This window comes from Lynx rufus, unplaced genomic scaffold, assembly GCF_022079265.1.
Source record: "Lynx rufus isolate CCGP_SWC_20201006 ecotype Redwood Valley unplaced genomic scaffold, mLynRuf1.p SCAF_4, whole genome shotgun sequence".
Lineage (NCBI taxonomy): Eukaryota > Metazoa > Chordata > Mammalia > Carnivora > Felidae > Lynx > Lynx rufus.
In genome coordinates this window covers 155,224,134-155,246,271 of record NW_025814856.1, presented here as the reverse complement: position 1 = coordinate 155,246,271, position 22,138 = coordinate 155,224,134, and the positions used below count along the sequence as shown (strand labels likewise).

Here is a 22,138-nt window from a genome sequence, read left to right as displayed (position 1 = left end):
CTTATTTTGTTTTGTCTTGTTACTCGTGGCCTCTTTCTGCTTCGCCAGAGATCAGGACCCAGACATGAAATCTTGGAGCATATGGTAGATTGAATCATTGCTTCCAATTTTTCACACCCTCCTTGTTTCAGAATTCTATATCATCATCCTTTTTTGATGTCTTTTAAGTACCTCCCTCCATGGTGGGCGGAGTCTTCTTCCTCCTCATTAATGTTAGGCTTGGGCATGTCACTTGGCTTATCCAAAGAAATATGGGCAGAAATGACAGTAAACCACTTCCAGGCTGAGGCCTCAAGAGACATTATTTCCTCTAGCATCTTTTGCACTCCTGTGATCTGTCAGGTGTAGAGCTTTTCCCCAAGTATCCTCTTCATCCTGGGCCCCATTACAAACACATATGAAGTAGATCTGAACCCCACCCACAGCCTAAAACAGAGCCACCCCAACCACCCCACAGACTGTGAGACAAATAAATGATATTGTTTGCCAATGAGCTTAGAGGGGTTTGTTATACAGCACTGCAACAATGGCTAATACAGGTCAAGTCACTTGACTTCTCTACACATTCATTTCCTCAACTATAAAATGAGGCCATTGGATTATAATCAAGGTGCTTGGCCTTTTTTCTACCCCTGCACTGCTGAGGTCTCTGGAATATACCCAACAGTAACAGAGACTAAATGTGTCAGAGTAAAATACTACAAATCACTAGAGAAAGAGAACAATGGGGAAATGTTAATTCCCTTTAGGAGTGGCCATGGAGAGAGTCATTTCAGTGGGGCTGAAGGGCAAATGGGAGGGGAGAATGTGATCAAGTGTGGGATCCTCTTTCTAGTCTTTTGGCTGGAAAGAGAAGGATGGGTGGAATGGTAGCTGAGTGGAACACACAAAAAAGAGGTGGTTAGTTGATTGGTTGGTTGGCTGGCTGCCTTACTTGCATATAAGACAAGAGGGATTTGATTCTGCAGAGACACATTTATAATGTCATAATTAAGGGATAACGGAGGTAAGGGCTTAGACAGGAGTGTGCAGGAAATGAAAGGTCTGGTCTACAAGAGAGAGAGTGGAGGAAGACATACCAGGATTTGTGTGCTGATTTGATATGCATCACTGACACTTCCAATTCTCAAACGCATGGGCAAGGCAAGCGTCAACCAATGAAACAAAGGCCAAATGGCAAAAAGAATTGTGCGGTTACTGTTCAACTCAGAGGATACATGTAAATTTTGTCACAGGAAAATCTTAAATTTTTCTGGAAAGCAAATGGGCCTAAAGCTTGGTTTATAGAGCACTTTTCAAGAAACAGACTTTTTTTTAAACACCTAAACTAAGAGATAAACAATTGCCATCAATAGACTAATAATAACATATGGATGTAAGATATACTGGAATTTGAAATTTATCGGATTTGAGATTTATTGGAAATTGAAGCTCAGAAAGGCAGCTGACATCTCAACCTTCTTCTTGAGAGAAAAGTCCATCCTCTTCTCAATTGCCTTCCTTCCTAATTGCTTCGAAACCTGCTGCATTCTGGCTTCTGTCCCCATCACCCCATTAGTGACCATCTCCAGTATCACCTAAGACTTCTTAGTTGTTAAATATCACAGGCATTTTTCAGCCTCATCTTACCTGTTCAGGGTCAAAAGCAACCTAGTGATGTAAGCCCACGATCATTCAAAATAAGACCACTAGTTTGAAATGCAGCTCTCCACCCTTTTCACTTTTATGCATTCCTAAAGATCATGGGAGAGTTCTGAACAGTGCTAGAACTAATTAATAAATTAATAGAAACAAAAACAAAATCATGATCTACCTACCCAGCATCTACATAATTACGGCTGAGTATAAGCCTGCAGTTAATAGGTAACAACTAGCTAACACTTATTGAACACTACTGGGCCGGGCAGGTCTACTCCATGTCTTAACTCACTTAATCTTCCAAGCATGCTATGAAGCCAGTACTGTTACTATCCCTATTTTACAAAAGGGGACCCTGAGACATAGAGACCTTACCAACTTGCTTACGCTTACAAGGCTGGGCAGAGTTTGAATCCAGGCAGTCTGACTGCGGGCTCAAACTCTGGATCACTGCACAAATGCAGAAAGGCAGCCATGAGTGAAGTGGTTTTTAGTGAGTTTTTAAAGACAGTATTGGAGAACTGACACACTGGTGAAGTTCTTGGGAGTCATTTGCTTTCCTAAATGGGTTCCCCAGTCACCTTTGCACTGTGATTTTGTTTAGCAGTCCTTCCCTTATAAATAGTGCAGAGATGACCTTCACCCACAGCACAGGCTAGGCTGAATTATAGAGACATAATCTTTTATTAAGATCCAGAGCTCAGGGTGCCTGGGTTGCTTAGTCGGTTAAGTGTCTGACTCTTGGTTTCCGCTCAGGTCATGACCTCATGGTTTGTGAGTTCAACACCCGCATCAAGGCTCTGTGCTGACAGCGCAGAACCTGCTTGGGATTCTCTTTCTCTCCTTCTCTCTCTGCCCCTTCCCTACGCATACTCTGTCTCTTTCTCTCTCAAAATAAATAAATAAACTTTAAAAAAAAGGATCCAGAGTTCGATTCGATGACATTTTGTTATATAACAAGTGAGAATTGTAGCTGGTCGTGGTGGAATGCAGCCAGAAACAAATGGAAATTCACTATGATAATATTCATAGCAGCAAAGAGCAGCTGACATGTATTGGGTGTCTATATATGCCAGGCCCATGCCACACAAAATTCTGTGTATTATCTCTCAGTTTGGTTTGGCTCAACAAAAAAGTGAGTGCCTGTTATGCATAGAAATGTATTGAGTGGCCCAAGCACGATACTGGGTACTTGAAGCAAAAGCTGTGTAAGACCCAGTCCTGCCTCTGGGAGCTCACCTTAGATAAGTGGAAAGCGAGAGAAGGGACCAGGTGCAATGGGGCCAGGAGCACAGGGAATGCAGAGGCTCTCACTTGAATGAAGGAGAGAAGGGAATGGATGGTAAACAGCGTGGTGTATGGAAGAAAGTGTGAGCACCAGAAAGGGGAGTGCCAGGTGAGAAGCAATGGAAAATGAACATGCAGAGTGGGAAGTAACCAGGTCAGAGAGAGCCTCGGGGGTGCTAGGCCAGGGAGACTTCATTCTGGGGGCAGGGAGGGCCATGGAAGGGTTTTACGCAGGAGAGTGGTGAGTTCCTGTGGTGTTATTCTGGCTGCAGAGTTGCAGGACAGATTCGAGGGACCCAGGCAGGAGGCAGGGAAACCAGTTAGGAGACTATTCCAGCCAAGGGATGCTCTTGAAATCCTGGACTACAGGGGGGCCTGAGTGGCTCAGTCAGTTGAGTGTGTGACCCTTGATTTCGGCTCAGGTCGTGATCCCAGGGTTGTGAGATCCAGCCCCACATTGGGCTCCTCACTGAGCATGGAGTCTGCCTAAGATCTCCTCTCTCTCTCTCTCTCTCTCTCTCTCTCTCTCTCTCTTTCTCTCTCTCTCTCCCCCTCTGCCCCTCTCCCCCTCACTCGCACTCTCCCTATCTCTCTCAAAAAGAAGGAAGGGAGAGAAGGAGGGAGGGAGGGAATCCTGGACTACAGTGGTAGAAGAGCAGAGAGAGAGGAAAGAACGATTCAAGGACCACTTAGGAAACCAGACTGGCCAGAATATGGATTGACTGGCAGGTAGGGGTGAGTGAGAGCTGGCCTAGGTGGCCAGTTGGAAAGGTGCCATATGCTGAGAGGCAGGGACTGTCAGCCTTCTCTTATTAATGAGGAAACTAGTGAGGATGGAATGATTTGCCCAAGGTCATCCAGAAGAAAAAGTGTGTCTGTCCTACACTGTAACGACCTAGCTGATTTCCACGGCACCATATTTCTCCTGAGAACTTCCCAATGAACTTCCTTTACCATCCCTCTTATCGTGAGATGATGCTACCAGTTTTGGTCACTCTCTGTTTACAAACAGAGTTCAAACCCTTAAATGTATAAGTGACTATGCTTTACAATGTTTACGGCCTGAGGTCCCCAGATACCTATTGACTTGTGAAGGTAGGAAGGGGGTACATGAGATGTTTTCCATATTTCAAAGGGCCTAATGTAAATCATGCATTTATTGACAATAAGATTGTGCGGGTTACCTAAAATGCCAAGTTTTTTTACCTTGGAGTGGAATAACTTGGTACACTAATGCTGGTTATCTCATTGATCAGCTGTTCTCATTGGCAGAGCTACTATCATTGTCTTTGAATGATTAAAATGGGAAAATCAATCAATCATTACTTAAATATGCATTGTTATCTAGACAATGGGACCTATGGGGAAGTAATATAAACAGAGGATGCTGGAGAAGAGTTTAGATAGCATTGCTTTAAGCTGTGAGGATTAGTGTTCAATAGAACAGGGTAAGAGGAAGTGTGTGTCCTTTGATGCCTCTCTGCAGGGGGCTAGATGCCTCCTATGCCCCCCTCCGCCGCACTATTGTCAGGGTACCCTGGTCAGACCCCAAGAGCTCTATGATCCCTCATATGCCACATCTAGATGGCTATGTCCTGCATTCTGTCCCATCCCTTCCTTTTGTATCAGAGCCCTGCTCTTCGATTCCTAATGTGACAATTACTTTATCTATCTGAATTCATGAGAATGTTATCCACTGCACATCAATGAGGTAGAACCAGCACACAGCCTTGAAAGCCTTCAGCATTCAATGAGTGTGCGAACTAAGAAGTCATTTATTTACTCTTTCAGTGAGCCCTGTACAAGGCATTCTGCTAGGTAGTGGGAACACAGGCCACTAGTGTGCCAACAAGTCAGAGGGAGATTGATCCTGTCATCCCCTGTGCGCGCTCTCTCTCTCTCTCTCTCTCTCTCTCTCTCACACACACACACACACACACACACACACATGTAACAGTAATCATTTGGAAGCAGTGTCACCATCTCCGTTACCTGAGGCATGGTGATGATCATTAACATTTACTGAGCAGCTACTGTGCACAAGGCACTTACTGGCTTAAGATTCAGCCCTGCCCTCAGGGGCTTGGAGTCAGGCCAGGAAGACAGGACACATGCATTCACAGGAAGATAATAGAGTGAGTGCCAGGATGGCTATAGAGACCGAGGACACTACAGGAGTTCAAGGTGGGGGCAGAGCTCCAGAGGGCTGGCCTAGTTAAGGTGACCTTCAAGAAGAGTGACATTTGGCCAGGTTTTGATGGCTGGCTGGGATTTAAACAGAGAGAGGAGGGCATTCAGACGACAGGGACTGTAATGAGTGAGCAAGAGTAGGGAGAAGAACAGGCACATTGTGTGCAGCCAGGAGGGAAATGCGGGGGAGGATTGTAGGGCACCTTTCAGCTGAAATGTGGAAGCAGAGGCCAGTTTGGATACAGAGCGCTGGCTCTCCCCAGGGTGTCTATGCATCGTGCTCAGAAAACAGGGTTTCGGTTGAATCCACTATTTGTAGAGGTTGGCTCTGCTTTCAGGCCATCTCTGACACCATCTTTCCAGATACCTTTGAGCAAAGGAAGGGTCGCCCTCTCTCTGGGACCATGTTCAGGAACTGCCGTCTGCTGAGGTGAAACCCAAGACACCCCTTTGCAAGGACATATGGAGGTTGAGGATGGCCCCACAGTGTGGCCCAGTGCCAGACTCTGCCAGGAGACCAAAGACTCTGCCAGGAGAGCCGAGGGCTCCAGAATCTACCCAGTCAGACAACACCCCAACCCTGCCCATCCCAAGGAAGTTGTGAAACATCACATATTTCTGACAAACCAGAAAAAGGTGGCTCCTAATAATTGAAGCACCAAATGTACAGCTGCATGAACAAGTGTCCCCTGTCCCTTCTCTACCCAAAGTTCTGTCCCCATGTTCAGATATATGTTATATATACAACACTGCTAATGTTCCCAAAGACAGAGCACTTAACCTCAATGGCAAATGACAGCCTAGGAAGATGGTTGTTATTATGGTATTCAGGGGTGCAAGGAAGGTTCGTTCAATAGCTCTATTTCTGGAAGAGCCACTGTCCTCCCAGGGAAAGCAGTCCCAAGCGTATACTTGAGCACCTCATTAAAGCACCAACATAAATCCACTGATTTGCTTTGTTTATAGAATGAATGAGATCCTTCTCTCTCTCCCCAGAGAGTAGATGCTACCAGAAGCCTGAACTCCTTACAAGATAAGAAGAGAAGGTTTGACCACAAGTCTTAAGATCATTGCTGTTGTTTTCTTTAAAACAAAACAAACCAGGAAGTGAGCAACAATGCATATGCCCTAGGAGTGTGGCCCCTCAAGTGGAATCCCCAGGCTTCCTGGTTCATAAACCTCTCGAGTATAGAAGAAGCCTTATTGTTTTCTAATCACATTTTATTTTGAGTTGAAAAGAAGACGACCCAGTCTAATCACCTATTTGCCTATATTGGGACTGTTTAAAAAAAAATCAGTCCATTCTCAACAAAAATGGCGACTGGCTGCCATGAGACTGTCAAAAGACTGACTCTAGACACCAGGGCCATTCCTAAGTGAAAGTGCTAAGAATGCCTTTTCTGATAGTGCCATCTCTGCAGCAAAGGTTTAGCGTATCAGGAAAATGCTTTTGAAGGTCATAAAATTCATTTGGCTGTATAAGTTCTGGTGTGTATGCTAAAATAATCAGTCACGTTACTTTATAGTCACGCCTCGTACTCTCGTTCTGGAAAATCAATAAAGTAAGGGGAAAGCTAGGGATATTGTGTATAACTATGTGAAAGAGGGAAAACAAAAAAAATATTCTGTGGAAATGGTCCTCGAGGAAGTGCAGACCTAGTTTTCCTAAGCAGGTTCAATTTTATCTCCAAGCTCATCACTGAGTTATTAAACCAAAGTACCCATCATATCCTAAACAAAAGTACAAAAAATAAAAAAGGGAAATAGCATGCATCTTTCTCTAGATGCTCTGGGGCACTGGAAATTATCCATGGCCTTTAAAATGTATTTCTAAAATATGTCCATTATTCACACCCTTAATGTCTTGTTCTACCAAATGTTACAAATCCTGCTGTTGTGACCCTTCCTCACCTGAAATTTTCTCCCTCCTCTCCTGTGCCACATCACTTCTCCCTTATGTTTCCAGACCCAGTCCAAGACGCTTCTGCTTCTCCAAGCCACCTCCAAGGGGCTGGGGACCCAGAAAGTCTGAGGAGCAAGGGCTGGAAGGCAAGAAGAGTGTCCTGCATGAAGCCATAATGAGGCCCCACGGAGTTGCTTTGTGAGAGTGTTCCAGGCTCCTGCCTGGGACAAGCTCTCCTCACCATGGGAGCTGCTGCTGGGGACAAGAGGTGTGTCCAGGCAGAAGAGGGAGCAGTCACTAGTGGATCTCTTGTGCTTTATCTGACTTTTCCCTGGTGGTAGCTAGGTTCCGTGCAGACCTTCCCATACACTGAATCTAGATCCAGAAAGCACTCAGTGGTCATCTGTGCCAAGTGCCCGTGCCACGTAGGAAGTGCTTTGGCAGCATTCCTGGTGGATGTTGAGGGACGCTCACCACCTCCCAAGGCAGCGTTCCTACCATGGCCAGACAGCTGTGGTTATTCATTTACTTTGATGTTGAACTGGAGCCAGCCTGCATGTTGGCCCTATTTTGCCCTCCAGACTATCTATACCCTCTGTGCTCTGAAGTAAATATCAACCCTGGTGCCTCAGAGCTTGCAAAAGGATAGTTTTCATGTTTTATTCCTCTGTTCGGCAGCTCCTCCATTTCCACCAGACTACGTAGCTGCCTGATCACCAACAACACATCCAACCGCTCATTTCAAGGGAATGTCTCAGCTGGTCAAAACTGACCTTCTCTCTATGATCCTACACATCATTTCTTTTTTGTTGTCGTTGTTCGCTTGTCTATTGTTTAATGTTTATGTACATATTTATTTAGAGAACGTGAGAGGGGAAGGGGCAGAGAGAGTGTGAGAGAAACCAAGCAAGCTCTACGGTCAGCGCAGAGCCCGATGTGGGGCTCAATCTCACGAACCGTGAGAATCGTGACCTGAGCAGAAACCAAGAGTTGGAGGCTTAACTGACTGAGCTACCCAGGTACCCCCACAATGTTTCTTAATCAAATAAGTTTAGGAAGAACTGGACTAAATGAAGTTAAACAGATTTCTTTACTGCAGAACCTCTTGGGACCTTTGATATGCTATGATTCTCCAAGAAGGCTTACCTTATGCTTAATTTCCCAAACATTGTTAGGAACAGAACTTGGGAAAATGGTAGCCAACTGATTTTCAAATACCCTCATTCTGCAGCCAGACACCCCTCCCTCTACCTATGATTATACCAGGGAACACCTACATGGCTTCCTTACTCTGACAAATTCAAGATTTCTTAGCTGGGCTCCATATTCCAATACAGTGGTGTTTGCTTTTTTAATTATTATTATTTTTAACTTATCGAGGTATGATTGACAAAGGAATTGTATATATTTAAGGTATACAGCTTGGTGTTTGATACATAATGATTACCACAATGAAGCTAACTAACATATCCATTATCTCACATAGTTACCATTTGTGTGTGTGTGTGTGTGTGTGTGGTGAGAATACTTAAGATTACTCCCTTAGCAAATTTCATGTATTCTACATCATTACTGACTATAGTTACCAGGCTGTACATTCAGCTCTAGAACCTATTCATCTTATAACTGAAAGTATGTCTCCCCCACCCTCCAGTCCCTGGCAACCACAATTCTACTCTTTACTTCCATGAGCCGACATTTTAGATTCCACATATATGTGCGATCATGCTGTATTTGTCTTGCTGTGTCTGGCTTATTTCATGTAGCATAATAATCTCCACGTTCCTCCATGCTGTCACAAATGGCAGGTCTCCTTTTTTAAAGTTGAATAATATGCCATTGTATATGTAGACCACATTTTCTCCATTCATGGGTGGATAACATTTAAGTTGTTTCCATGTCCTGGCTATTGGTGAATAGTGCTGCAGGAAACATGGGAGTGGAGATATCCCTTCAAAATGCTGATTTCATTTCCTTTGATATAGCCTCAAGAGTAGGAGTGCTGGATTGTGTGGTAGCTCTATTTTTAATTTTTTGAGGAACCTCCCTACTGTTTTCATAGTGGCTGCACCAGTTTATGTGCCCACCAACAGTCCACAAGGGTTCTCTTTTCTCCGTGTCTTCACCAACTCTTGTTATCTCTTGTCTTGTGAGGTGATCTCTCTTTGGATTTGCATTTCTCTGATGATTAGTGATGTTAATCAACTTTCCATAGACATGTTAACCATTAGTATGTCTTCCTTGAAAAAATGTCTGTTGAGTTCCTCTGCCCATTTTTTTTTTTTTCCAATGTTTATTTATTTTTGGGACAGAGAGAGACAGAGCATGAACGGGGGAGGGGCAGAGAGAGAGGGAGACACAGAATCGGAAACAGGCTCCAGGCTCCGAGCCATCAGCCCAGAGCCCGACGCGGGACTCGAACTCACGGACCGCGAGATCGTGACCTGGCTGAAGTCGGACGCTTAACCGACTGCGCCACCCAGGCGCCCCTCTGCCCATTTTTTGAATGGGTTATTTTGTTTTGTTGCTATTGAGTTGTCTGAGTTCCTTATATATTTTGGACATTAACCCCTTCTCAGATATATGGCTTGCAAATATTTTCACCCATTCTGTAGGTTGTCTTCTCATTTTGTTGACTGTTTTCCTTGTTGTGCAAAAGCTTTCCAATTTGATGTGGTCTCACTTGTTTATTTTTGCTTTTGTTGCTTGGGCTTTTAGTGTCCCATCCAAAGACTCAATGTCAAGATCAATGTCAAAGGGCTAGCCCTTATGTTTTCTTTTAGGAGTTTTACAGTGTCAGGCCTTACATTTAAATCTTTAATCCATTTTGAGCTGATTTTTGCATATGGTATAAGATAAGGGTCCAATTTCATTCTTTTGCTTATCACAAGCAAAACTGATCCAGTTTTCGCAACATCATTTAATGAAGGGACTATCCTTTTCCCATTGTGTTTTTGGCTCCTTTGTCAAAAATGAATTGACCATATATGCATGAGTTTATGTCTGGATGTTTTATTCTGTTCCATTGGTCTATATGTCTAATTTTAGGGAAGAACCATACTGTTTTAACTACTACAGTTGTGTAATATAGTTTGAAATCCAGAAGTGTGATGCCTCCAGGTTTGTTCTTCTTTCTCAAGATTGCTTTGGTTATTCATGGCTCCATAAAAACTTTAGGATTTTTTTTCCTATTTCTGTGGAAAATGCTCCTGGAATTTTGATAGGGATTACATTGAATCTATAGATTACTTTGGGTTGTATGGACATTTTAACAATATTAATCCTTCTGATCCATGAACACAGGATATCTTTCCACTTATTTGTGTCTTTTTCAGTTTCATTCATCAGTGTCATAATTCTCAGTGTACAGATCTTTTACCCACTTGGTGCAATTCATTCCTAAGTGTTTTATTCTTTTTGATGCTATTGTAAATGGGATTGTTTTCTTTATTTCTTTTCACATAGTTTGTTGTTATTATAAAGAAATGCAGGGGCGCCTGGGTGGTGCAGTCGGTTAAGCGTCCGACTTCAGCCAGGTCACGATCTTGCGGTGCGTGAGTTCGAGCCCCGCATCAGGCTCTGGGCTGATGGCTCAGAGCCTGGAGCCTGTTTCCGATTCTGTGTCTCCCTCTCTCTCTGCCCCTCCCCCGTTCATGCTCTGTCTCTCTCTGTCCCAAAAATAAATAAAAACGTTGAAAAAAAAAAAAAAAGAAATGCACCTGATTTTCATGTTTGACTTTATATCCTGCAACTTTAAGGAATTTGAATTTCATAAACTTTATTTATTAGCTCTACCAGCTTTTTGATTGGAGTCTTTAGCATTTTCTATATGTAAGATTATGTCATCTATAAACAGAGACAGTTTTACTTCTTCCTTTCTAATTTGGATGCCTATTATTTCGTTTCCTTTTCTAATTGCTATGGCTAAGACTTCTGGCTTGATATTGAATGGTAGTGGTGAGAGTGGGCATCCTTGTCTGGTTCTGATCTTAGAGGAAAAGGTTTCATCTTTTCACTGTCAAGTATAAGATTAGCTGTGCACTTGTCATATACAGCCTTTATCAAGCTGAGGCACAGTCCTTTTATACCTAATTCATTGAAAGCTTTTATCACGAAAGGAAGTTGAATTTTATCAAATGGTTTTTCTGCATCTATCGAGATGATTATGCGATTTTTTTTTTCTCCTTCGTTCTGTTAATATGGTATATCGTGTTATTTATTTGTGGATATTGAGCCTTCCTTCCATCCCAGGGAGCAATGGTTTCTTTTAAATATGGCCTGGGACTAGATTATCTGGATTACCAGATATGGTCTGGGCTTAGAATTAGAATCTAGTCCTCCTATATGTAAAGCAAGCTCTATCAGAAAGAAACTTCCAGGTACAGTGATTTTCATTATAGTCTGAAGTCTTAATAATCACCAATAACATTTTACCTTAACGTTATCTTAGAATGAGACTTGATCAGAACTCTAAAACACCCTGATTCCTGTCTTCACAACTAGTTGACTCATTCCTCTGAGTCTTGGGCTTCTGAGCCTTAAATGCAGCCTGGCATGAAAAGCCCTTGCATCTCTGTAAGACAGCACTTCTCAGCTGCCAGGGTATTCATGTATTTACCTGCTTTGACTCTTTAGCTACTTAATGGAACTGCCACAGTTTACCTTTCACACTGCCTCATTAGCCAAGAAGCTCCCTCATTACTCTGAATTCCCCTTGTATATTCTACTCTGTTGGTGCAAATAGTGAGATTATAGCCCCGAAACCTCCATTCCCACAGCATAAAACTGGTTTCCTCTTCACTACTAGAGAAGAACAATTTCCTTCTCCCTTTAATAACATAAAGTAACATAATAAAACATAAAAATAACATAAAGTAACAATTTTTTGCTCCGTAATTCGTACTCATTAAAGAAATGTGGAAGATGTAGAAAGACTAAAAAAAGAAATGAAAATCATCCATAATCCCACCAATGAAGAAAAACCACTATTAATATTTGGGATACTCTTTTTTTTTTTAATGTTTATTTTGAGAGAGACAGAGGCAGAAACAGAGCACGGGGATGGGGAGGGGCACAGAGAGAGGGAGACACAGAATCTGAAGCAGGCTCCAGGCTGCTTCATATGTGCTTCATACGTACACCTTTGTATGTACTCCTAGCTACTATATTCTATATGCCTGCTCCGTCTTCCAGCCCCAGTGGAGTGGCCCTGATCTCCTTATACCCCAGTTCATGCTACTCAGCCACATATCTGTCAACTTAAATAAGTATTGTTGAAAATCGTGTCAAATTCACTTTGAGGAGAACTACTGAAATATACTCTGCCTATTTTATAATGGTCTCTTTTTAAATGAAATGAACTCTTTTGTCTTCTTTCCAAATTCACATGTACACTTAACAATTAAGAAGTATTTATCAAGTACATGGCATGGTCTGTGTTCTACAAGGTGGGTGGGGATACAAAAACAGTACACCTGCAACAATTTAAAAAGGAGTCACCAAGTTGGTACAAACTGAAAACACAATAGGCTTTCAGGAAAAGGAGTGACTCATATGGGCAAAACTGTTAAGATTTGTACTGAACTATAAAGGCTCAGAGAAGAACCGGCAAGAAAAGTACCAGCAGAGACCAGAGGCTGGAATTAGCCTTCAGCCAACATTTATTTAAAAAAATTTTTTTTAGGGGCGCCTGGGTGGCTTGGTCGGTTAAGCGTCCGACTTCGACTCAGGTCATGATCTCACGGTCCGTGAGTTCGAGCCCCACGTCAGGCTCTGTGCTGACAGCTCAGAGCCTGGAGCCTGTTTCGGATTCTGTGTCTCTCTCTCTCTCTGCCCCTCCCCTGTTCAAGCTCTGTCTCTCTCTGTCTCAAAAATAAATAAACGTTAAAAAAAATTTTTTAATATATTTTTTAATGTTTTTATTTATTTTTGAGACAGAGAGAGACAGAGCATGAGCAGGGGAGGGATAGAGAGAGAGGGAGACACAGAATCCAAAGCAGGTTCCAGGCTCTGAGCTGTCAGCACAGAGCCTGACGCGGGGCTCAGACTCACGGACTGTGAGATCATGACCTGAGCCAGAGTCGGACGGTTAACCAACTGAGCCACCCATAGCCAGCATTTATTATGTGCTAGTGCTACATACTGGGCATTGGGGGGAGGGGAGGTGATGAGAGATGATAAAAGCAGCACTGAGTGGGGGCTTGTAAGTGCCCTGGACAAACAGGAGAAGCTTCCATGAGGAGATGCCCCTGAACTTAGTGCTGAAGGAAAGAGAGGAAGGGAATTCCAAGCATGGAGACTAGCAAGGGCAAAGGAAGGACTCATGCAGCAACATGGCCGCTCTCAGAACAGGATATGGGGGATGGATGAGGGAGATGAGGCCACTGGAAGAGGCAGGAGCCAAACCCTAAATCCTGGGTGCTGTACTTCTTCACTTTACCCCCTTTAAACCAAACGCTAGAAGAACATTTGTGCCATGGATAGAAATTTCTGGAATTGCAATGAGATATGAGACCTCGCCCCTGCCTTGCAAGAACTCACAGGCTGGTTGAGGAGGCAAGAAGCAATCCTCATAATCCTCATTCTCAGAGTTTAGGCTCTCCATGACAGTCTTACCTGGCCCAATGGCAAAGGTAACTCTCAAAGGAAAGACAAAGGAGTCTGGTCAGGGCACACCACCCTCCATAGTTTCTTCTTAGGAGCGAGATGGCTGTGGGGGGTGGGGGAGGTCTCTCCACCTCAGCTTTCCCTGAGCACCCCTCTTCTCCCACAAGTACCTCTTAAGAGAATGAAGCAGGAGGGAGACCCCACCTCATTCAAGCTGGAGTCCGTTGCTCAGAGGCTACCTAGAGCCCTGCCTGGAAGAGGAGGGTCGAGAGCCTGAGGATGGTTACCTTGAGCTGGATCAAGGGATGGACTCAGGAGCTCCAGAGCCATGGCCATAGCCACTCCCTTCTGCTGCCTGCTCTCCTTCAGCATTATTCCCTCCAGACACCAAGCTTACCCCAGAACCTCCATGTATCCCCCAGCCTTGGGCATCTGGTCCAGACCTCCTGTTTCCTGACCTTGCACCAGAGCCTCCCACTCTCTGCCTGGCGTACATTAACAGATCAACAAATATTTCTGCGATAACAAGTGGAAGTCAGCTTTCACTTCCTATTTACCACCTCTGCTTCATGCCTTTATCTAATCTCTGTGTCTTTGACCCAGGTTATTAATATGGCCCCGGGAATAGATTACAAATGCAGAGCTGCCTTGCTGAATGGTGCGGTGTTATTGCCCGTGACTCCCTGATCTACACTGATTATAAACATCCAGTTACAGCAGCTTATCAGTCAGGACACATGCCCTTTTCCATGACCAGAGCAACATTAACGTATGCAATTCATTCATTCGTTCATCAAACATTTATCGAGGCCGTGCTATAAGTCAGACACTGAGCTTGGGAGTTGAGGATACAGAAATGAAAACACACACACACACACACACACACACACACACACACACGCTAAAGACAGAAATGTGTAGAAAAGTGTATAATCTAAACATTAATGCTGAGACCACCTGGAGGATTCTGGTGGGACACACTTTGAGAACCACAGTCAGAGCATAACTATTGATGGGAAAATATATTCATAATCATACTAATAAGGAATTTCAAATATGCCTGAACCACTGAAGACTTATTTTCCTCTGTTGTTAGGTTACCTAAATGGTTGTGAACAATGGCAGTGGACATCTATGAAGCACCTGCTATGTGTTGGCACTAAGGCGTGTGCATCACTGAGCACAGAAACACGTTGAGATGGATAAATGGGGTGCAGCAGGGGAAAGAGGGCTACCATTTGCTCCTGGTTTTGCATGTGGCTGGTTTCAAGGAAGAGAAGCTACACTGAGAACTAAGTTCAAAAGATAATTAAACCAGTTAAAAAGCAAAAACAGCACTGGGACTGAAGCGGAGTTTCAGAGCCAATTTCCAAGAAGTAATTTCATCATCATAGAACATCAAACGTGAATTCCATTTTCAGCTATGCAAATTCCAAAAGAATAATACCTCGCATTTGCATAATGCTTGATGCTTTTCAAAGTGCTTTCCCAGTTATTAATCTAGGGAAGGCTTTATTATCACCAGAAACATAAATTGAAATTCTGTTCAAACTCAAGTTCTCCATTAATTTTTTCACTTTCCCCTCAAAAACCAGAGCCACCTAAATCCAGGTGCTTTGGATTGAGTGGGTAACTGTAATAAGTTTAACCAGCAGGGTGAATACGCATAAATGGGGCATATTGTGGGCCCTTGCATCTCCAGACACAGGCCTTCGGCAGAGCCAAACTTCAGAAAGCCTCCTGTTGAATTAACAAGATAACAGGCAGCTGCTCTCAGTTCAAATCCAAGGTCCTTTCGGGGTCTCAAACTTTGTGGGCATGGCACACGCTATGTTCATCAGAATCCATTCCCTTCTATCGAATATCAGAAAACTACGCAATCAGTTCCACCGCTTTGTCCTTAAACCTGCAGAAATCCCTGTGAATGACCTCCTGCAAAGTGGTCCACGATGCCAGACAGCTCCGATGTCCTTTTTGTTTTTAATGGCATATGAACCGAGAGCTGAATCTGCTGTAAATCCAACAGGGGGAGAGGATCTCAGAAAAGTGAGGTGGAAGATATGATGGGTACGAGGAAATACTTCTCCCCAAACCTTTCCAACTTGTTTCTTTTTCCATCTCTTGCAAACTTAATTATGTGTAGTGCTCTCAGTCACTGAATCACCAGCCTTTCCTGACACCTCGATCTCATGCATTTTAGCAAAAGATTAACCTGGCTGTTTGCTTTTAATTCTGAGGCTGTGTTAATACTCAACTCCCTCTAGATTAGAAAAGAAGAAAAACACACTCCCACATACCCCTCCCTGGCTCCAGCAAGGCTCCAGGGCTGCTGTTTCTGACATTGTCACAGTCATGGGAACCTGCTGGCCACACTTACCATTTCAGGAGGGCCAAGAGGACCACTGACAGGGCCACTGTCACCATGGGGCCATTCACTTCCAGTTTGAGAAACCCCAAGACTTCCATTGTTCCTCAGAGTCCCAAGAGGGGCGGTCCTCCAAAGGAAAGAGGGAGGCTGATGCCCCTGCCGTTACAGGGACCACGCTGTACAGACGGAAGAAGGAACAGGCAACCAAGAACACACACACCAAGTGGGTCCCCAAAATGTGCTGTTTGTCAGAGTGTCTCCTTATAAAGAGGAAGGAAGAGGAGGGAAGAAACACAGAGTTTCAGTGTAAGGCAGTGAATCAGCAACTTTATTTTCTTGAGGACTGCACTGTCAATAAACATTTATGTTAACTCCCCGGGGAATTAGCAGCAGAACTGGTCCCATGTTTGCTGAGAAGCTACGTGGTTGCAACCAGAGATTTCTACTCTGATGAGAAGTCTGAGTAGTCTACGAAAAAAGACTCCCCTTCAAAAAAATTCATAATTCAGTAAAGATATGGGTGAGGAGACTCTGAATGTCCCAGAAAAAGTTGGGGTCAGGTATCAGCCTGATGGTAAATACTGGCTGCATTGAGGACATCGATCCCACAAAGTTCATTGGTTCCTGGGGTCCGAGGGGCCCTTGATGACTGGCTGTTGGAACAGAGATCTTGCCCTGTGTCAGCACTCTCATCATGAGTCAGAGGATTTTTCCAATATCTAAAAGCATATCCACAGGCCCATGCGTTGGTCCTTTGTTCTAGTTCTGAGCTTATCTGACTAAAGTAGACAGAATTATTTTTTGCTTATTAGTCAGCATATTACACTTTTAGTAATGGGGAGGGTGTATTAGACAGTGAGTCATTCACGCACCATGACATTCATCCATCCATTCGGTATGTGTGGGGCACCAGGCTCTGAGCTGAGTTTACAGTGTTTGGAAAACAGAAGTAGTACCAGACTCTGGGAAAATTTCTCTGGGGAGAGACAGACAATAGACAGGTAGACAAAGAAGTAATTGCTCTGAAGGTCATGAACACACAGCTATGACTGAGAACAACTAGAGTGACCCACTAAGAGAGGGTTATAGGGGAAATCTATCTAGAAAAGAAAGTTTGGAGCTGAGATTCTCAGTTGAAGGGGAGCCCATCACATAAAGAGCCATGGGCAAAGCCTTCTGGGCAAAAATGGTGACACAGATAAGGGCTGTAAGGTGGGAAGGAATTCCCGTGTGTGGGAACTGGAAAGAGGCTAATCCTGCTGGAGTAGAGCGGGCCAACTCAGGGAGGCAACTGGGAAGACAGGGAGATGGTCAACAGAAGCTAGACAGCACAAAGCCACGGTGAGAAGCGTGGGCTTCATTTTATGGGCCACTTAGGGTTTTAATATGTTCATATTTATGTTTGTTAAAAGCATTCTGGCTGCACGGGGAGAATGTGTTGGAGAAGAGCAAGAGGAAGAGCAGGGAGACCGCTTAGAAGACTAGTCATTTATCCTGAGATGAGCCTGCTCGGACCAGAGCAGGGATGCAAGTAGAAAGAAGTACGTAGATGAACTTGAAATATATTTAGCAGTCAACTGCAGAACTTCCCGGTGGATGGGATGTGAAAGGGAAGGGGGAGACAAGTCTGATTCCTGGGCTCCTGACTTGAGCTGTGAGTGTATGTGTAGAGGTGACATTTCCTGAGATGGGGAAGTTGGGGTATTGGTGGGAAAAATCAAGAGTTTAATTTGGCTCCTGTTTAGTCTGAGATGCCTGGGACACATCTGAGTGGAGTTGTCAAGTCAGAGAGGAATCTTGGCTGAAAATACAACTAACAGTGATGAATGACAACAATGCCATTTATGTAGGACTTACTATGGGCCAGTTACTATTCTAAGAGCATTCGTATGCGTTAACTTATTTCATCTTCATAAATAACACTATGAGGCAAAGCTTTTTATCAACCCTATTTTATAAAAGAAACTAAGGCACGGGACATACGACTCCCAAGTCCATTCTCTTAATCAAAAGATTGTATTCAAACATGGAAGGCATCGATAAACAAATGGGATTTAAATCCAGATGAGCCACAGCCACAAATAGCTAGCAAACCACACAAGGACCAAGTACCTTCCAAATACTTCCCTTGTCTCTGACCATTTGCCCTGCCTCCCGGTTTTTCATTCCTACTTAGGTGCCCGCAACAGCTGCACCCAAGTGTCCCATGCTTCAGCCCAGCCCTTTTGGATGTTTCTTCCCCTCTCCATATTCTACATCTCCTTTGTCCCATTTGATCAGGACCTTGACGCACAGTTAAGGGATCTCTATATTCCCACTCACAAAGCAGAGGTATGCTTCATCGAGGGCCATCTGAGATATGATGCTTTCGGCCACAGTGGCCACGGTATGGGGTGTCAGGGCAGAACAAGCTGGTGTGAAGGAAACAAGTCATTATGGCCATGGATTCTGAGAGCTGGAAAGACCTCAGGTATTACTAAGACCAGTGTATGTATCAGCGAGATGCTCATGAAAAAAATGTTAAGATTCCAAGGTGAAATAAATGTGAGAAAATGCTGGTGTCAGCATTGATAAAGTAAGTTTATTTCCTGAAAGACCTCTCAGAGACTTGAACTTGCTAATGTGCATTGTGGAGCTCCAAGACTAGCATGCAGAGAGCAGCATTTCCCAAGTGTATTTGACCACAGAATTCTTGTTAAGGGGCATTTATTAACACATCCCAGATGTAGTGTTCTTAGGAGCATGCTTTGAGAGATGTTGGCCAAATCTAACGCTTATTTACGGAGGAGGAAATAAAAACCCAGAAAGAAAAAGTGACTGGTACAAAGTCCCATTGCTGCCTAGTGATAGCAGCTCCTTTTCGGGCTCTTCATCTAGAATATACTCCTCGTGTCCCCCCACAGACATGTTGCCCATGCACCTGGAACAGGTCCTGCCCTGTTCACAGAGAACCTTTGCATGTTCAGAGGTGGCCGGTTCAGAGGTGTCTGACCTTCTTGAGGGGTTGTTCTTTTCCCCAAGTGACTGAGTTTACTCATTCATTCCTCTGACTAATATCTTTGGAGCCCTTTCTATGTGATTTGGGGGAGCTGTAAACGCTGTGGAGAGATCATTGTACCCTTTCCACACTAGCCTCAAAGCAGAGATAACACTCAGTGAATTGTGGATAGTAAATAAACCAAAACAAAGTGGAAGGGTCAGATATGAGAGATAATAAGCATTTTTATCAGAGAATAACATAATTAAGAATGTATCACAATTTTGGAATCTGTGACGTAAAGCAAGGACACATTGGGGGTTTTCTGCGATGAAGGACAGACTGTCGCCATCATGCTTACCATAATTAAACATCAGGCCTTTACTTTCTGAATATTTTCTTTTTAATGGTATGTCTATTAAAAACAATCAACTTTATAGACCTGTATAAAAAATCTTCTATAATTCCAACTCCGAGAGACAAACTCTGTTAACAAATTAGTGTGTGTCTTCCCACATCCTTTTTTCTATGCATATACAAACATAGGTATGTCCTCAGTTCTTATAAAAACAAGATCATCATACCCATGCTATTCTGCACTTGGTATCATGCGTATATCCTTCTACATCATACCTAGAGAGATACGTCACTGGCTCTGCTGTACAGACGTGTTGTGATTCATTCAGCCTGTCCTTCACTGATTGACATTTGTGTTGTTTCCAAGCTTTCCCAACTACAAATGAGACCACCAGGAACATCCTTGTACATATCGCTATGGCCTTGGGGAAGGCTATCTGAAGCGACATTCTTAGAAATGGAAGCATTGCATGCAAAGATGTGCCTTTCAAAAATGCTGGTAACCGCTTACCTCCCTTGAGGTGGTTTCCATTCTCCCTGCCTCGAGCTGTGTGTTGAAGTGCCCACTTGCCCCACCTGGTGGGACACCCCACAGAGCTTTTCTCTTCTGTCTCAACCCACCCCAAGTCGATCCTTTTTTTCCTCCTCCGTCCAGGCAGACATCTTCCCCAGAGTTGAGTCAACTGTTTTGACTTAAGTCTTGTGTTTCTTTTTAAAGCTTTCACTCCATAAATTCTGTGGTATTTCCTCCATGTTCTCTGTGTTTAAAAACTGCCTCTGCAGATGTCTAAGTGGTGGTTGCCTTCTCTGCTGAAGGTTCCCAGCTGGCCTGCCCTAAGCCTGATGTCTCTGGGATGTTTGAGGCATGGGGCACGTTCTCCCTTCCAAGCAAGACCCCTAGGAAAAGGACAGTGGGGCTCACCCAGCACCACAGAAGTTCAGAGAACATTTACATATAACCTCATTTCAGTCTAGAGCAGCCTTGAGGAGTAGGTGAGCAGGACCTTTCATTCCTGGGCTCTGAGAGGAAGCAACTAGAGTTCAGAGATATTACATGACTAAAATCATACGTTAATAAATTCTAGCGGCCAGGCTCAAGCCCCAATCTTCTGGCTTTAAACCCTGTGTTTTTTCCACTAAATCTAAAGTCACATCTTGGCTTAAAAATGCATCGTTCACCAAGCCAGCCCATGGTTGTGATATAGTTTATCTTTATGTTTGCCCCCCTGGGGTCTAGAGTTGCTACAGTTAAGGAAGACGGAGGGATGGTGTGTGCCTGTGGGCTGCTTTATCTCCTTGCAGATGATTCTAGGGCCCCTTGTGGAAGGGGCAAACAACAATCTCCTCAACAGCATCCAGTATCTTAGAGATTCTCATCCATTTTCTGAGAACAGGAGGTCAGATTAGGAGGGCTCATCCATTCCTTTAGTCAACAAACATTTATTGAACAATTGCTAGGCATGAAGCACCAGGAATAGAATCCCAGTGTGTAAGACCTAGGTCTTGCCACCAAGGCACTCTGTTCCCAGGATAGGGAAGCACACACGTAAATACTTAAGTGCCCTGGTGTTGTAGGTACTATGACACAAATAGGTACAGGAACAAGGGGACAAAAATGGGAGGGAGGAGATTGGTAAAAGGTTTGAACAGATGACTCATGAGCTTAGACTGGACAGACGACTTCACTGAGCAGATGAGAATAGGACAGATGTGCTTAGCAGAGGGAGCACAGCTCATCCTTGCTCCCAGGCATCAGGGGCTGGCAGTAAGGAGGGAGAACAGACAGATACTCAGAGACCAGGTCATGCAAGGCATTTCCATGCCAAAAAGTTTACACCCCTTTCCAGGATCCATGGGAAACCAGATGAAGACCTAAATTGAGCAGTAACATGATTAGATTTGCTTTTAGGAATATCCCTCAGGAGGCAGATTGGATGGGTCACACCCAAGGTGGGAGGCCAGCGAAGAGGCTGCTGGCCATCTAGGTAAGAGACAATGGCCTGAAGTAAGCTGTAGAACTGGAAATGAGTGAAGAAGGGGTTGTCCAGGATAACGCCCCAATTTCTGGCCCCATTGATTGAGCCCGTGTGTGCCAATCACACAGGGGAGGAGGAACAAGTGTAGGGGAATTACTGCCGCCTCCCTGGTGGGCACACTAAGCCCCTGGTGGCCACACAGGTAAAGATGCTTAGGAGGAAGCAAGGCCTGGAGAGAAATCTGAAGCAGGGAAGTCATTTGAGTTTTGAGCGCCATCTGTACATGGATGGGGTGAAGCCATAAGGATACATTGGCTACAGGGAAGAGAGAGAGTGTTAAAGAGCGGACCATGGAAAGAATATCAAAAACAGCAGCTTTGGGAGAAGGGTGGGCATGGGAGGTGGTGGGGTGGGTGATGGAGTGCAAAGGGACGGTGTGCCTGGAAAGGGATCGAGGGGGAAGGAATGGTCCGAGAGAGCAGGAAAACCAGCAGAGGAACCCTATTTCAGTGCTTGAGGATGTAGCTTTTTGTTTTCAGATGACCTGGGTTCTTTGGCTCTCTAGCTTGAAAAGTTATTTAACCTCTCTGAGACCTCAGTTTGTCATCTGTGAAGTGGGGGTAACAGTACACCCTTCACAAGGTTGTTGTGCTCAGCACCTTGCTGCTCAGCAGAGCTCTTGACACATAGTAAGCACGTGCGCGTGCGGTCTGGGATTGTTTTCGCCAAAGCCACAGGAGAACGGCTGTAAGGAGCAGGAAATGGCCATGGTGTGAATGTTACAGAAAGGTCAAGTGAGGTGGTTACCGAGGCATCTTTGGATTTGGCGCTCGGGT

At 44.2% G+C, this 22,138-nt stretch overlaps 1 protein-coding gene across 3 annotated transcripts in view; it reads right to left on the bottom strand.

Moving 5' to 3' along the window:
• TBXAS1 (thromboxane A synthase 1) overlaps window positions 1-16,238 on the bottom strand; it is a 156,259-nt gene extending 140,021 nt beyond the window's left edge. The window contains exon 1 of one of the 3 annotated variants that reach the window (XM_047096857.1): window positions 16,002-16,238. In XM_047096857.1, the coding sequence (XP_046952813.1) occupies window positions 16,002-16,090 (89 nt within the window). In that variant the 5' untranslated portion in view covers window positions 16,091-16,238. The remainder of the gene's footprint in view (window positions 1-16,001) is intronic. The other 2 variants (XM_047096859.1, XM_047096858.1) reach the window with 2 other exon arrangements.
• Between the last annotated feature and the right edge of the window lie 5,900 nt (window positions 16,239-22,138).